General features: G+C 41.7%; 1 protein-coding gene across 1 annotated transcript; it reads left to right on the top strand.

Annotated features, from left to right (window-relative positions):
- The first annotated feature begins 884 nt into the window (after nt 1–884).
- syn2a (synapsin IIa) lies at nt 885–12,435 on the top strand. The gene is made up of 11 exons (XM_030422355.1): nt 885–1,225; nt 7,229–7,286; nt 7,396–7,487; nt 7,691–7,847; nt 7,953–8,042; nt 8,459–8,521; nt 8,773–8,915; nt 9,007–9,081; nt 9,256–9,358; nt 9,537–9,683; nt 10,153–12,435. Exons 1-11 carry the CDS (start codon nt 885–887, stop codon nt 10,285–10,287), a joined length of 1,404 nt encoding a protein of 467 aa, XP_030278215.1. The 3' UTR covers nt 10,288–12,435.
- The last annotated feature ends 4,248 nt before the right edge of the window (nt 12,436–16,683 follow it).

The following is a 16,683-nucleotide window of genomic DNA, read 5'->3' as shown; positions in this document are numbered from 1 at the left end:
TCAGCATAATTATATTAATAAACAGGTATTTTAGTGTAGTAAAATATTGTAAGCTGTGTTTTTGTGCTATCATAAACATTTCAATAGTTTATGTGCAGAAGTGAATGTGTTTATGAAAGTGTAGTTGCATGTAATGATAACCTATAGTAGACATGCGCTATCTAATTAAGTCAGATAAAGCAGTGATGTAAAGCATGTCTTGCAGGGCATTGTATTAAGCAAAATAAATATTTATATAGGGATCGATAAACCAATTAAGGGAGAGGATTCACTGCATGCATCTGTGTCTAAAGGGACTGCTGCTGACGCTTGTCCTCTCATTCAACACTGCCCACCAGTCCTAACAGCCATTTTAGATTTCATGGCTGCATTGTACACACACAGAGATGCTGTGCATGTGTAGAGCGCGGGCAAAGCACGAGGAACAGCAGGAGCAGAGGCAAGGCGACTGTGATGTAGGGGCTCAGCATACCCTCTTGCACTTACACTGGAAACCCCTCTATTGTAAATGCCGTGGTTCAAGAAAGCATGACGCCTGTGAGGCAGTAGAAAATGGGGGAGGGGTAGGGAAAGCAGGCAACGCCAGTGAGTGAGAGTGGAGTGAGGAGAGGACGAGAGGAGGAAGGAGAGGCAGAGCCTGAGCATCATTTGCGATGGTTGAGCAAAGCACAGTGTGAGGGGATTGGCTGAGGGAGAGTGCAGCGTCACTGCCAGTGAGGGGGAGCTCTGAGGATGCTCCACTGAACTGGGAGGGAGTACATTCACTGGGAGTTTGCATTGAGAGCTCAGCCATTACCAGCTGTACACTGAGAACAGGGACTCCTTGGCAGAATCGTTTTCCACACCCAGCGCTTATTGACTCTTCTGCTCTCTCAGCCGCAGCCATGAATTATCTGCGTCGGCGTCTCTCGGACAGCACGTTCATCTCCAACCTGCCCAATGGCTACATGACAGACCTCCAGAGGCCTGACCAACCTCAGCCTCCTCCACCTGCCTCTCCCACCCCTGCCAAGTCTCCTACAACCGGGCCCACACCTCCAGCCACTTCCCCTGCACCAGAGAAGAAACCTCAGCCAGCTCAGACCACCGGAGCAGGCTTCTTCAGCTCCATCACCAACGTTGTCAAGCAGACAGCTGCCTCAGCAGGGCTAGTGGAGCAGACCCAAGTCACGACACCTAAGAAGTTCAAGATTCTTCTGGTAATTGATGAGCCACAGCAGGAGTGGTAAGATGATATGTTGCTTTTTCTCAGTAGTAGTTTATCTCAGATCATTTATGGACTGTGGTTTGTTTTCTCATCCTTAATGCTGATTTTACTCCTCACGATTCATTTGAATGTAGTAGGCAGTTAAGGGTTAAAAAACACTGAAACAACATGAAGCACCCTGCAGAGTAGAACAGGCAACTGCTGCTGTGGTCTGATGGTACAGTATGCCGGTGTGTCGATAACACATAAAGACAGGCCATACTGAAGGGAACATGGTCCATTGCCTCCCAGCAGTAATGACATTACACCAAGATGGAGGATACTAATGTCCTCTATTTTGTCTGTGTTGTGTATGTATTTGTTATATGTATTTGTATTTGTTACATACTGGAGCAATAGAAGGTCGGCTAAAAAAAAAAAAATCAGTGGAATAGCTGAAATAATTGGTGATGTATTTTACCATTCTTGAAGATGGATGCTCCACAGGTTGTGCACGATTGGGAGATATGAATTAGTGTGAATGCTGCAGTGCTTTCCCTCCATCAATGGGGTTTCCCCCTGCTCACAGACGGCAGATCACATGACATGCCCTGCGCTAACATGGGGGAATAATTAATGTAACTAGCTGCTGCAGCCCACGATGCATAGGGCTCCATAAGCTGATCATAAAAGTGACCTACCGTAGACGGGTATGTAAAAACAAAAAAATTGAATAATATCGTCGGCATGTCTGCTGGGAAAAAGGACCGTCATGTCATTAACATGAAGAGCTGATTTACTTTAAGGCATTTAAGCCAATACACTGACAGCCAGTGTCCTTAGGGACCCCGAGTAACTTGCATCTTTGTCCGCTGTGGTAAGGAATTAAAGCACCTCTAAATGAGAATGCACATGGATTTAGAGGAAGCTTATTTAACTCAGAGGCTGATATCTTGTCAGAAAGTAAAAGAATAAGATCATTATCATCACCACATGATCAACACTTGTTTACACAGCTGACATATTTTCCACAGCAGTGTGTGTTTGCTAGAGCTGTTCAGCTGGATAGTGCAATTGATGTCCCTACACATTTGCACAATCCATATATATGATCTATCTATTTCCTCCTATTGTATAGTCTTTATGGACATTATCAGTTGCTATGTAAGGATGAAAATCATTAAATCAAACACTGTGATCCCTTAATCATATATACAGGATTATGTGCTGACTCTTTGGAGTCTTTGGACTACAGCCTGGGAATCACATTAGTATTAAATCACTTCTTAAAGCATTGGACAACACACAATGTGGTAGTGTAATCTGAGTATAACTAATTAAAATTAACTGATTCATTTCCTAAAATGACTCACTGTACTTGTAAGGAAAAACAGAGTATGCTCAGATGTATTTGTGCAACGTGCAGGTGGCAAAAAGACAAGAAGTTTGGGATCTGTCATTGCTGGATGTCATGTTGTATACATGTGCGTCAGATCAAGGTTAATATGTCTTCTGTATCATGTAGAGACTATAACAAGATGGCCACGGTGGCACAGGTTTTTATTTTACACCGATTGAGAAACAAAACACACCAAAATCACACCAACATTAGGAGATCAGTTCTCCTAATTCAGGTGAACTCTCATCCTGTTTATGTGTGCAAAGCCGGCCATTTATCTAATAGAAAGCTTGATCAATGTTAATGAGATCAGCCCATCGTCTGCGGGACAGCTGCCAGCCGTATGCAGTCACTTGTTCCACATTTGTTATTAGTGGAAAGGAAAACTGCTTGTTGTGGAATAAGGATTACAGTGTGACGTGCCAATACGCTGGCATAGGAACACAATATTAGACATTAAACTAAGACCATCCCATTCATCAAAGGTCATTCTGATAGAGAACATCGAGAAGGTTGGGCTGGGAGTGAGGTAATGTTTCACACGTCATTGTTCTGTGTGTCGATATTTAGCAAGATCTGACAGGAAGTAGTTCTCTAGATTTAAAAAAAGTATTTTCCTCCTCTCACATTATTTATGACTAATGCCATGTAGTCAATATCATGTTATTTATCTCCCTTCACGAGCTCTGCAGACTAGTATCGCTCCTGTTTTCTTGCTTGGTCTATCTAGTACACATCCACCAGGGAGATAGGCTAAAATACTTCATTCAAAAGGCTTCCTCTGTCTGAGTGCTGCATCTATTTTTCATGGCTGCTCGATAACACATGAGCTGGGAGTTGTACGTGGAGTTGTACGTGTTTCGCTCACTAGGTTTGGGAGGACCTTTCACCCAGTAGTTGTAAGTCACTATGGCAGTACAAATCAGTCTCGGTCCACTCACAGTAGTGTAGGTCTGCTTCATGTAACGTTCAGTGTTCTGTGGCTTGAAGTTATGTATGTAGTGTTGCTGTTTGAAATGGCACTGTTTGGACAATTAAATATAATATAAGAAATTTAAATGTCACACCGAGAAGTTACGATGGGGACTATCTGGCAGAGGGTGCATCAACTGTTTCAGAAAAAGTCCTGATGTGTTAGATTTACTACCTGTTTTGTATTCTGCTCTCACAGTAGCAGGACTAAGACTGTACAACAAAAAAAAAGGATAGCTGTCGGCGAGAAGATGAAATGTCTCTTTATTTTCATGCAGGATTTGCCTACCTAATAGTACCTAATAACCTCTGTAATTTCGTCTCTCCTTGAGTCTTAGGGGAATGTTTATCGGCTGTATCTCTTTGTGTGACGGGCTGTTTTTCATTTTTTTCCACCCATTGTTAATATGCAACGAGTCCTGGTGGCCCCGAGACACACGGAATAAAATCAGGGAAGAGTCCTCCAGACTAATTGCATCTGGCAGAAGGTGCAGCCGTCAACATCTATTCATCACATCAAATGACTCAAAATCACAAATATTATACTGTCTACTATGTATATTTGTGGCCCAAGTAATGACACAGTACAAGGTCACTGTGTTAAAATACTGTATTTTCGGATTATGACACCCCCAATGTTGTTAGACATTGTACGTAAATAGAAACTACAGTGGTGCATGTGTCAATGCTGTCGGAAAAGGGAAGCGAAAAAAAACTGAGCTAGCACTCGTGTATCGATACTTTGAAAACTGAGAATTGAAACCATATCAAATGTGTGTGTTTCTGACAAACACCAGCACAGACTTTGTTTGTAACATACTGAGTCGTTGAGAGATCGGCAAGTAGGGTATATAAATGCAAACGTTCAAGGAGGCTTCCAAATGTAAAATGTCCTTCAATTATAGAATCAGCCACAAAAAGAGAACAGGAGACTTTGTTGTGCAACAGGTTGTGTTAAGCAGAATGATAGCTGTGTAGGATAAATCTGTGTGCTGATAAAAATCTGTGATTGCCAGGGTCAGGGCACATTTAGCAACAGAAGCCTTCTGTCATGCAGCCAGTGTCTTAACTTGTTAGATGAAGCTGCAAGTTGTCCAGAGAGATTCCTTTGTGCCAGGAACACTGTGCCATAAATTGCTCTTATGACAGGCTCCGGTATCACGCCAAGCCTGGGTTGGACAGGAGGAGCAGTCGATGCCTTACTTATCAGACTAATGGCCGACATGTACTGCGTCTCTACTCTCTCTGAGAAGTAGATTTAAAGTAGAGAGCCGTAGGTTCCTTTTATTTAGTCGCTTAATGTTCCTCATTAAGAAAATACATAGGGGACTGTTTAACTGGAAGCAGGACAGGAATATTTTGTACCTTATTCAAACATTACCCACATGTGAGGGTGAATGTTAAGCAAGCGAAGTGACGAGACATTAAAATTCATCAAGGACTCCCTGCTTACCCGCTCTGGGGTGAATCATCCAAATGGAAATTTTCTCACAGCAATGTGTAATTTGCCGATACTCAAACATTGCAGCCTGCAACTTTCAAATTAAGTCTCCGATATATCGTTGTACTTCTGAAATTATGAAAGAGGAAAAAAAGTTGTTGTCTTATGTAGTTTCTCATCTCATCTTCAATTCAAGTCTAGAATACCCTTATTGATTCTCACACTTGAATGATCCAAGTAAACATCTATTATTGTGCTCCTTTTTCTCTCTCAGTGAGCAGCTGAAGGCACAGCGCCCGGTGACTAACTGCAGTTTTAGGCCAGTACTTTTTGTCAAGGGCAACAACAGAAGTATTGCTAATTCAGGCCCACGCTATAACAATAATGCCCTTTGTTTCTGGATGAAAGCTCACTGAAGGACAGCACAGAAAGCGGCCTGGATTTTAACCAGAGGAGCTGGCTTTCTGTGACGTTACTGTGCTGAAAGATCACGTTAAACATGTAGGATGGTATCCTCTCAGGCCTCTATGATCAGTATGCTCAGCTGGGGCTGCGGAGAGCGAGAGATTAAAAATTTAAGCAGCAAAATGAAATCACAGGCTTGTCATTTTCATACCTCGTTGTCATGTTCTGGAAACACTGTCTCGGGTCTACAGCATTTATTGGCAAAGAGCATTTACCACAGTGCAAAGTAGCTTTTCATTTCCCCAGATATAGGAGCGGTGATTCATATTTTAATACTTGTTTTCCTCCACAGCCAAATACATCCCCATGCTCTAATTAGATTGGGGATGAATTATTCAGCCTTACCTCCTCAATAAATATGCAGCGAGTGCAGGGTACATGACAGCAGGTGAAGAGGAACTCCAAAACTTGCTGTCAAGATATATCAACACAGCCTCTCAACTTATCTCTCGTGGATAAAAAGGTGATTTTGTAGTGTTTTGCAGCACGCCAGTGCACCACTGTTGCACTGCAGTAGATGTTCGGAGTTTTAAAAGTCTGAACTCGAAGCTGTGGAAATAGAAATCAGGCCCCCATTAGTATCGATTTTCTGGGGACCACACCAGTGGCTGTCAAAGCTCGTGTTGTCGAGTTTAGCCCCTGCACACCAGTTTAGGGAAGAAATCGAACACATTGCCGACACTGACAGTTACTGTGTGGATTCTACAGTTCTCGACTCTCTGTGGTGTCAGTATATCGACTCTAATCCATCTTAATCTTGAAATCCCACGAGAAAGATTTCCCCATGCAACAGTGATCCAAGGGAATTAGGCTTATAGACCCACAGGTGTTCATTTTTAGTCAAGCCAGAAAAAAAAGCAGAGACGCTGTTGTAAAAACTGCTGAATCACACAGTCACTCCACTCAGAAAAGGTGCAGCCATTTCCTGAAATTGTGAATTCAGCGGGTCAATGTTACCTCATTGCATCATGCCCCAGTGTGTGGTGCTGCCGGTGAAGGCAGTAGGGAGTGCTCACTTTGTGTGTCGAGTAAGCCGTTCGAAGACTGGCCTTTTAAAGGATTAGATAACCCAGAAATGATAAGTTAGATCTTAACCGCTGAGAGTGGTGATGGTTTTGAGGTTTTAGTGCTGGCTGGTGTGCCCGTATTACTGCCATTCAAAGATTCAACACGTCTGCCCTTCACACACTTCCTTTATGAGTTGATGGAAAGCCGGGTAGTCCACAAAACTTCTTTGGAGCCTTGCAGCAAAACAACATAGCAGGATTCTCAACTGAAGTAGATGTGGACTTAAAAAACGGTGTTAAAAATGACTTTTCTCATCATGTTGGGGTCTCTGTGCTTAGGGAGACTTGGAGCCATTTCATGCTTTTTTCAGTTTTTTAAATACGTTTTAAAAGCTGTCCCCATCTTCTTCAGTTGTTTGGGAGAATGCTGAGACACCATTTTACTGTGAAGCTCCAGAAATGTTATGTGAACTGAGGATCTTCACCCAAGCTTCCATCGGCAGAAATTCTCATTTTTTTAAGTGAACCCATTCTGTGTTGTAATGCTTTGTCACTATCCTTCTTTGCCAGCTTAAAGGGTTAGAAATACTGTGTGTCAGCATTTGGAAAGACCTTAAGAGGCTGCATTTGTCTACTCTGCGCTGTTCACACACTCAACCAAGTTGTATGTATTCAACACTGGAATTGGTAATTAACTGGAAATCTCTCTTTTGTCACATTTAAAGTTAACACAGTCTCAATGTTTCTGTTTGAACCAGGGCGAAATTGTTCCGGGGAAAGAAAGTACACGGGGATTATGACATCAAAGTGGAGCAGGTACGTTTCACCGAGCCACTGATCCCCATTTTAAGTGCTTATGTAAAACAGCATAGACAAAGTTTTAGTACTCTGTCCTCATATGCTTATCTAATCATTTACCCCACAGGCTGAATTCAGCGAGATCAACGTTGTGGCTCATGCCAATGGGACCTGCAACGTTAACATGCAAGTTCTCAGGAATGGTACCAAGGTTATGAGGTGAGGACACACAAACACACACCTACACACACACACGTAGGCAGACGCAGGAAGCTAGAAAAGAAGGGGAAGATTTATCCTCAACACTGTGTTAATCAATAGGGACTTTGGGTATCTACCTCCAGCGCCGACTGCCTGATTCATCCACATCGCTGTCGACACGTACTGCAGTTTGACATCTCGGCCATAATTTTATCTTCTAGGTCATTCAAGCCAGACTTTGTCCTGATTCGTCAGCACGCCTTCAGTATGACCCAGAATGAAGATTTTCGCAACCTGATCATTGGGCTGCAGTACGGAGGCGTCCCAAGCATCAACTCGCTTTCTTCCATCTACAACCTGTGTGACAAGCCATGGGCGGTAAGCACTCAGCAGCAAGGGAGAGGGACAATAATAATGACCTATTCTCTGTCTGCATTGAATCTGATCTATTTATTTTTTCTTACTTTTTTTTTTCGTTTCCAGTTTGCCCAACTTATCAACACCCACAGGAAGCTGGGTGCTGAGAAGTTCCCTCTTATCGAGCAAACCTTTTACCCAAACTACAAGGAGATGGTGAGAACCTGTCATGCTCCACTTTCAGCTGCATCCTCAGATAACTACGGAATTGATCAAAAGCGTTGGCAAACGAAAGGCAATGGATGCTTCGAAAAACCAGAGGCAATACAGGCAATCCAAATATAGGAAAATGTATCGAACAGGAAATAATTTATTAGAAAGCCTTTGGTTAAATCATTACCAGGCCAATTATTACAGTAGCCTCAATCTAACACTCAGTATCTCACCAGCTGAAACAGTAAACAATTGAACAAATAATAATAAGAGTTGAGATGACACTAAAGTGTACCTGTGCACAGCAAACAGAAAACAGACACCAATATAAATAACAACTTAAAAGGCTGTGAAAAAGGGGAGCCTTGATTGCACTCAATTCCCTCTCATTAATTCTCTATTTTTTTTTTTTACTTTAGGTCAGCATGCCATCATTCCCTGTTGTTGTGAAGATTGGACATGCCCACTCTGGAATCGGAAAGGTAAAGAGGTTTCACTTCTTGCAGTCATTTTAAAGATTGAAGATTGATTTTGCTTTGCTGTATTTCTGGCTTTTGTTGCGCTTTAGACATGTTAATTATACAATATATGTTGATCATTTACGCAATTGGGATATTGTCAAAAATCACCAGGTATTTGTCCGCATCTATGTTGTTGCTTTGATGGCTTTTTTTTAATCCTGGGAGTTTCCTCGATCTGTCTCACATCTGGTTATTATTTTTTTTGCGTACAGGTGAAGGTGGACAATCACAGTAAGTTCCAGGACATAGCCAGTGTCGTGGCTCTCACCCAGACATACACCACCACCGAACCTCTCATCGACTCCAAGTACGACATCAGGATCCAGAAGATTGGCACTGACTACAAAGCGTACATGTATGTATAAACACACTTTTGTTACTTTATCTTTATAAGTAAACGAGAAACAAAACTGAAATATATATTTTTTGTGCTTCACACACTCCAGGAGAACGTCTATATCTGGGAACTGGAAGACCAATACTGGCTCAGCTATGCTCGAACAGGTGGCCATGACTGACAGGTGAGTGTTAAATAAGTGTCATTCATTCTGTCATGTGGATTGCTAGCAAGCACCTGCAGCTGTGTTAAACCACCTGCGTCATATATTGTAACATGCTTTGTAGAAGTGATAACGGGACTGTGGCGTTTCAATCTGCTGTCATTTGCGCTGAGACGTGTTGATTGTCTTCTTTAGGTACAAGATTTGGGTCAACACCTGCTCAGAGATTTTCGGGGGTCTGGATATTTGTGCAGTCAAAGCTATCCATGGGAAAGATGGCAAAGATTACATCACAGAGGTAGGAGGAATATAATTAGGTTGAACGCTAAAAAAAAAGACCTCTCTTGGAACATGTTGAGCTTTAGAAATGTCGCTTTCAGGTCAAATATTTCCATGTATTTTATAACTACAAGGTTTTCATAAGGCACTACTCAGTGGTGACATCCTTTATCTCTGCTATCCTCCCTGTGGCGCAGGTGGTGGGGTCTGCAATGCCCCTGGTAGGGGAACACCAGGCCGAGGACAGGCAGCTCATTGCTGACATGGTGCTGGTACAAATGAACCAGGCAGCAGAAAACGAAGCTAATGCTCCCCAGAGACCCACTACCATTCAGCCATCCCAGGTATGGTAACAAACCAACACAGAGATTGGAAATAGGTGGCTTGAGTCAATTTAGTAATACCGTTAAAGGGGCTCTGTGTAACAATGTGTAGCTAGAGAGGACTGTAAAGTGACCATTGCTGTCTTTCTCGGTTGCCTATACAAACCTGTCGATTATTTGTTTAACCTGTTTAATCCTGACGAACTCTGTGTGGGGCTTTTGATTTTCTGCAACAGTACAAAGGATGTGAATTTAGCCACTTTCTGGAGTGCCTCATGTCAGTGCCTCTGCAACATTAGCTAGTTTAGTTTAGAAAGTGGAGTCTGCAAACATAAACCAACTACCAGCTTGCAGCACAATAACAGAACTTCTATAGAAGTAGCCCCTATTTATGTTGTATTTAAGTAATCTGCAGTATGCTATTTTTTAGATCTCAGTGCAAGAAACACAGTTGTTGCTGTATGAGTAAGTGATTTATTTGTCTTTTTAGGGAACTGGCCAGAAGGGAGAGGTTGTTGGCGAACCCACTAAAAACGGTGCCGGGCGCCCGCCTCAAGGTTGTCTGCAGTACATCCTCGACTGTAATGGCGTTGCAGTGGGTCCAAAACCAGTCCAGGCCAACTGAGTCACTCAGGAGAAAGGGATGAAATCTCAGAGTCCAGATAACAATGACGTACCTTAGCCAAACACAAGCGCAGACGTGTGTGTGTGTGAATGCTGATAGCTGGAGTCAGATCTTGGTGACGTGAGCTCGGTGCCGCCGAGCGCTGGCCTGGACTGTGTTTTTAACTCTATGCAGTGTCAAAATGTACTGTCTACTCGTTGACCTGTTGATTTGTGTGCTTGTAGAGGTCACCTATGTTTCAGTAGCTGTGGTTTTTTCTTTGGGGCTGTTGTTGATGATGTTAAAAGCAGATTGTGCCTACACAAAGTTCAGTGCTGCTGTGTGCTACCTGTTTGACCCAGCAATGATTCTTTTATTCCCCCCTGAACCCTTCTTCTGTTTTCTACCTTGGTGTGTACCTTTAGATATTGTTCAAACTGTGGACTATCGTGCAGTTTGAAGTTTTGTGTATATCTCAATATGTATACAGTACGTGAGTGTGTGTGTGGCTGTAGTGGTGATTATTTTCATACCAATACTAATAGATATTTATTTTTGTTTTGCATGATTGATACAAAGGCAGGTGCAAGTCAGTTATTAATGTCTGATCAAGTGGGATGTTCGCGCAACATCGCTGTTTTACCCAAGCTGTGTTCCCTGTGAGTCATGCATTGTGAATGTGTCATAAGAAATGCATATTATATAAGTTCTACAGGATACATGTGTTCATTACCAGACATGCATTAACACAGTGAGCGTGACAGCGCACACTCCTGCAAACGTGTACAATAGAAACAAACAGTGTGTGGCCTTTTATAAAGTTATTATTTTTCATTGATAGCATCACTATTAAAGAGATTATATAGAGTGAGTTTAGGATACTTATAGACTAACACATGATAAATATTAGGATTAGTCAAAGATATATTAAAGATTTTATTATGTAGGATGTTGTGCACATACACAACTTAAATATATTTGTATCATTTTGAACCAAAGAAAAAATTATTTACTTTGAATCAGTCTTTGCACTCCAGTAACCCACAATGTAAATATCAGTAAGGGGACTGTTAATCCTGCAGTTTGTCACACGGAGGGTGTAATTTCATCAGAGAGCAGTGTTCCAAGGCCGCACTTATGCTTTCAAATAGCCTGCTGTAAATCACACGGCGGTGAACGGATGCTGCATTCACAGCGTTGTTTTCCTTGCGCGTTTGGTTGTGCTGAAGCAGGCGTTACCGCTGATAAGGAAAAAGGTGCATAATGTATGATCTGCCGCGAAAACGCCAGATATAAAAGTCTCCCCAGTTGCCCTCACGCTGGATATATCGGCTATCGTGGCGGTGTTGCCATGACGACAATACAAGTGCTCTGAGGTTTTAGTGCGGGCTGGTGTGCCCGTATTACTGCCAGACAAAGATCCAACACGTCTGCCCTTCACACACTCCGCCTGTGCAATACACTTTTGACTCAATAATGTGTTTATTTTGAAATCAGATCTTCCATCGAATTGATTCCAAAAGCTATAGTCATCCACACGTTGAATTTTTTTTACACAAATGTCACAATCACTCGGTTGTTGTCCAGCGGCTTTTGTGGAGGCCATTTCATATATATTAAATACCCTAAATGGTGAAACAGCTAAAAAGCAACCAAATCAACTGTAAAAAGAAATCTGTACCGTTTTCCAACAATCTTGTTTGTTACCGTAGTATAAAATCTGTTTAGCAAGCTCTGTGTGTAATTCTTTTTCCGAGTTGTATTAAGTGCCATTGTATCTGTGAGCGTATCCTTGTTAAAAGCCATGCCTGAGGCTTTATGAATGTGTTGTTCTGTTTAATAGGAAATATGCCATGGCATTGATTTCCAAGGGAGGAACATGCAGAGATACAACAAGTGCATGGACGGGCCTTGATTCAGTGATCGTGATAGAATATTTTAGAGGTTCTAACTGTTTTTTGGCCATCGTGTTGAGTTGAAACTAATATCTTCAGACCTGCAGGACTGTCACTAGTAAGGGCCAAGGTGGTAACTTGCTGAATATATGTACTTTTAAAAACCGGTGTTGGACTGTTTAAATCAAGATCAGAATACAATATATTGTGGAAAAACAAGCCTTTCTGGATATTTCCCCTCTGTCACTGGCAATAAAGCTTCCTTTGCAATATTTGTTTGGTCTGTGTCCTCGTATTTGTTACGCTGTAGGTAATACAAATTTCTTCAAGCAACAGCGTTATAAGTTTGATCAAATATGCAGTGAAGTGAGGAGTTCAGGCGCTGGGCTTTGCTTCCAATGCATGAAGTGACGCCTGTATTGTGATAATATTCCCTCTGCTTTGTGTGTGCCTTTACTGTGCCTGTCTGTCTTATGCGTTGACAGTGTGGGATTACTGTATTTGTTTTAAATCAGTTCATCAACAAACCAGTCATCTGTGAGAACATGAAAGACTACCTGGGAATATCACATTTGAAACCTTTATAAATAAATTGTATAATAATAAGCTGACGGCAGAGGATTTCTTTGAATACAGCTCTAAAGTAACTCTAACCCTCAAATCGACTGTGAAGGAAAAGCACAGAGACATCCACAGCTGATGTAAGAATCAATAGTATGTTCACTCTCACACCAGGAGGCCACTCGATGCAGTACACCTGTGTCATCTAATGCAATTCAAGGCAACACTTCTGCCATGAATCTACCTTGACGACACTTGCGATGGTCAGTTTCTGGTGGAATTGTTGGAAATGTACAGAAGCCCTGAGACACAAGTCACATTTTCTAAGTCCGATCAAAAATGTGTTCTCCTGTTTTTATGACGTAAGAGCAGGTGAAAGAAAACATCCAGGATAATCTCTATCTAAGTTTTTTTAATGTGCAACAGGTGGGGGGAAATAAGTTTTGTTTGGATCGTTTGCCAAAACCTTTCATCTACCTGTTTCCACTTATGGAGGCCCTCAGTTCAGTTTTCTAAGTCAGATGTTAATTGTTTTTTCTCTGAATTTCTGGAGGAAATCTCGGTCTCACACATTTTTTTCCCACATGTTTTCACAGATGGAAAAACTAGGTTAAGGAACTTACAAAGATTATCCTGACCAAACTTCTTTCCGCCAGTTCTCAAGTCATAAACACAGCAGAGAGAACAATGTAGATCAGACATAAAAAAGATTAACCCATCAGACTTGGGAAATCGTTTCCTTTTCTCACTTGCCTCTCAGGGCTTCCGTGCAAAAGTCTAAATTCAATTGTGTTTGGACACGTTGAAAATTAAACTGAGCTGAAATTATAATCGGTGTTGTTTGTCAGCTGTTGAATTGGATTACATTCAGTTAACTAATAAAGTGAGTCCTATAGATCTTGACTCACTCTGAACATACAAAGTCATGATTCCCTTGTCTTACAGCAGATCCTCGTCCCCGATCAATGCCTTTGGTCTGAGAGACACATCTACACAGCCAGTGACGACACCGTGAACCGCTGAGACCGTCAGCTCTTCGGGGAGGTCCTTCAGAAGTCTGTTAACTGAATAAAGAAGCTTTGTTGTCAACCTGTGGCATTCCACACGTCCGCCCTGTGTTTTTGCTTAGTGACTGTTGTGTTGTAAATGAGCTGTTCTGTCAGTGAAACGACGTGAACATCTTTGAAATCAGATTTAACCGTCTATTATGAGTATTTTGGCTTATGATTGTATTACGTTGCTAGAGATGTCCTTTTTAGTTGTGCATTTTCTGATATCAGTGAGCACCAAGAGTGATCAATAACATAGACGTGAAGTTATTTTCACCTTCTGACCTAAACTGTGGCTATAGTGATCGTAATGAGTAAATTCTGTGCACTGAACGGTGGTTGTTGTGAGTATTCTTTGCTTCTAATGATGTCTATTTAAGACTCAGAGGGAGAATTCACTGAACCTCGACTACGAGATGAGGTTGTCCTCACTTGAAACCGAAGAGCTGCAGATGCCTGCGAGCGTTGGAGCTGTGACTGTGAACGGCTTCTCTGGTGATTTGAAGCCAAAGTTCACAGATGAGATTAAGCAGAACATGATGTCCTGGAAGGAAGTCAAATTTGATTAACTTTTCCTCCAAACACGAGCTGTTTGATAGACACACTTTATATTACATTTCCAGTTAACATTTCATAATACCTGCCTTCCTGACATTAAGACGAGTCTACGTCATTGGGAACATTCAGAACTGATCAGCGTTTATTAATCATTCATCTTGTTTGTTCTCCTGATTGCTACTCCACTATATTGAATGTGATCTCACAAAATTAGGAGAGGTGCTCAGAGACTCTGTGATGACACTATTTGTTCAGTTTTATTGCTTTGTATTTTTCTTCCTTTCTACTTAACAGCTAATTGGTGTCAACACTGCTCCGTCCCAGTGGAACTTTCTTCTTCTTCGCCTTCACCTTGGAGACTCTGTGCAGAAACCAAACACTTCACACTTCTCTGCTTGTTCTCTGCTTTTATGCTAATTTACCTAATTTATTGTGGTACACACCTTGGAAAACCATCTTGCATGCATTTATTACAATATCATTATTAATTAATATCATACATGGTACTTAAACAATCCCTGTTCTTGCACTGTTTTGGTTTTTTTGAACCCTATTTTCTTTTTATAAGCAACACATGCATGATCTGTTCTAGTCTGTTAATCCTCCAGACATGAATTTAAGACATTCAGTTTGTGTCTGATGTGTTTTAAGTAAATCTATTGTTGCTTACACATTTAAAAAGTTGAGCTGCTGGACACGAGATGTCTCCCACATCACACTGGCATAACTCACATACTGGACTATAATTGGCTAACAAATTTGTTTGTTGTGATGTCATTAAGTCGTTCTCGTACGCAGAATAGTTGCATTCAGTCCTGAGGTGACTTCTTCTAGTGACAAACGTTGCACATCCCTCATTCTCCGCAGTGCAAGCACAAACATTCAAGTGATGCTTTAAGGTGAGTAAAACACACTTTGATACTGTGTATTATTTAAAACTTGAACTTTTTAACCATACTGCACAAAGCCGTTAATCTGTTATAATAATATATATAATAGCCGTTATAATCTGACAACCTCAATATTTCCATGATTTCCTGATGTGATCCCTTGTTGTGCTCACCCTCTTGTTATGCATTCCAGTATAGACTAGTCAGAAGTTTGCCAGCAGACATCAGCACTGGTACACTGTCTGCCTACTAATAGCCCAATATTAATGACATGGCTGCAGAGGCCCTTCTGAGCTTGGTGAGAAGCCTCATATCCAAACTGTCACATCTGCTGTTTGTCTTGGAACAGCAGATTCATCTCGTTTGCGTAAGCAAACATCTCCCACAGATTAAAATATGCTCTTCACTGTGTTATTTGTAAGGCTTCCAGATGGTACTGGTGTTTTTCTCTCTCGTAACAAGCATGCTGACCTGGCCCAGTGGCGGTAAAAGCCACCGGAGGAGTGACACCGTGGGCCCTGGAGCTCCAGCTGAGGAGCTTCCGTCTAGACTCCTCCCGGCCGTCTGCCAAGCTGCTGCACAACAAGAACAACTCGTGCCCTGTGGGCGTACACTGCACTGACCATCTGCTGGAGAACAGAACAGTGGAGGAGAAGTGCTTCCATCCCATAACGGAGAGTGTCACAGTGTGGTGTGATACGCATTGACGTTATTGAATATCATGTAATGTGCCTCATTAGTATCTAAAACACCACACAACATGTTTTTTTCTCCTAATACTCGCTGAATACATTAAAATGGAAAAAAAAAAAAAAAAAACATTAACTTCTGTGTTTTTAATGGTGAAATATGTACTGTAGTCAACCCAGCAGACACTCAGAGCCGCCTGTTGCCATCTGGTGGTGGTTTTGAGGCACACAGACAGAATCTGTGTTATGATGGTTACATAATGAGACACTGTGGCTGCATGAGTGAGCCTTCACTTTGTCCCAGGGTTGAATCGACCGTTGAAATGACAATAATAACAACACACACTCTTTCTAAGCAAAACACTTTTCTCACGTGCAAGTGTAGGCTGCTGGATAAAGATGAAGGCCTTACATTACAGGCCCGTTAGAAAACAACACTCGTGAATATCAAATTGAAGGGTTTTTATTGCCAGATAGACTTGGAGGCCATTATAGAGGGAGGCTGTCTTGGCAGCGACTATTAAAATGATCTAAGGGCTTTTATTATATAATAGTGCACCACGTCTGGAGGTTGTGTTTGTCATAATGCATTAGTTTATTATAGAGAAATATGTCCTTCCTTTTTAGACTCCATTGCCTTCAGGGTTTTGTCCAGTCCAGTCCAGTGAGAGAAACCCTCTGCCTGTAAACACATTTACAATTGTTGTGCTTTTACTTGAGTATTTCCATGTTCTGCTACATGTCCTTGCTATATTTCTTATCAACTACATTGCAG

The sequence above is a fragment of the Sparus aurata genome, chromosome 7, assembly GCF_900880675.1.
Source record: "Sparus aurata chromosome 7, fSpaAur1.1, whole genome shotgun sequence".
NCBI classification, from domain to species: Eukaryota; Metazoa; Chordata; class Actinopteri; order Spariformes; family Sparidae; genus Sparus; species Sparus aurata.
Note: the sequence above shows the minus strand (reverse complement) of the source record. Positions and strands in the feature narration are given on the sequence as shown.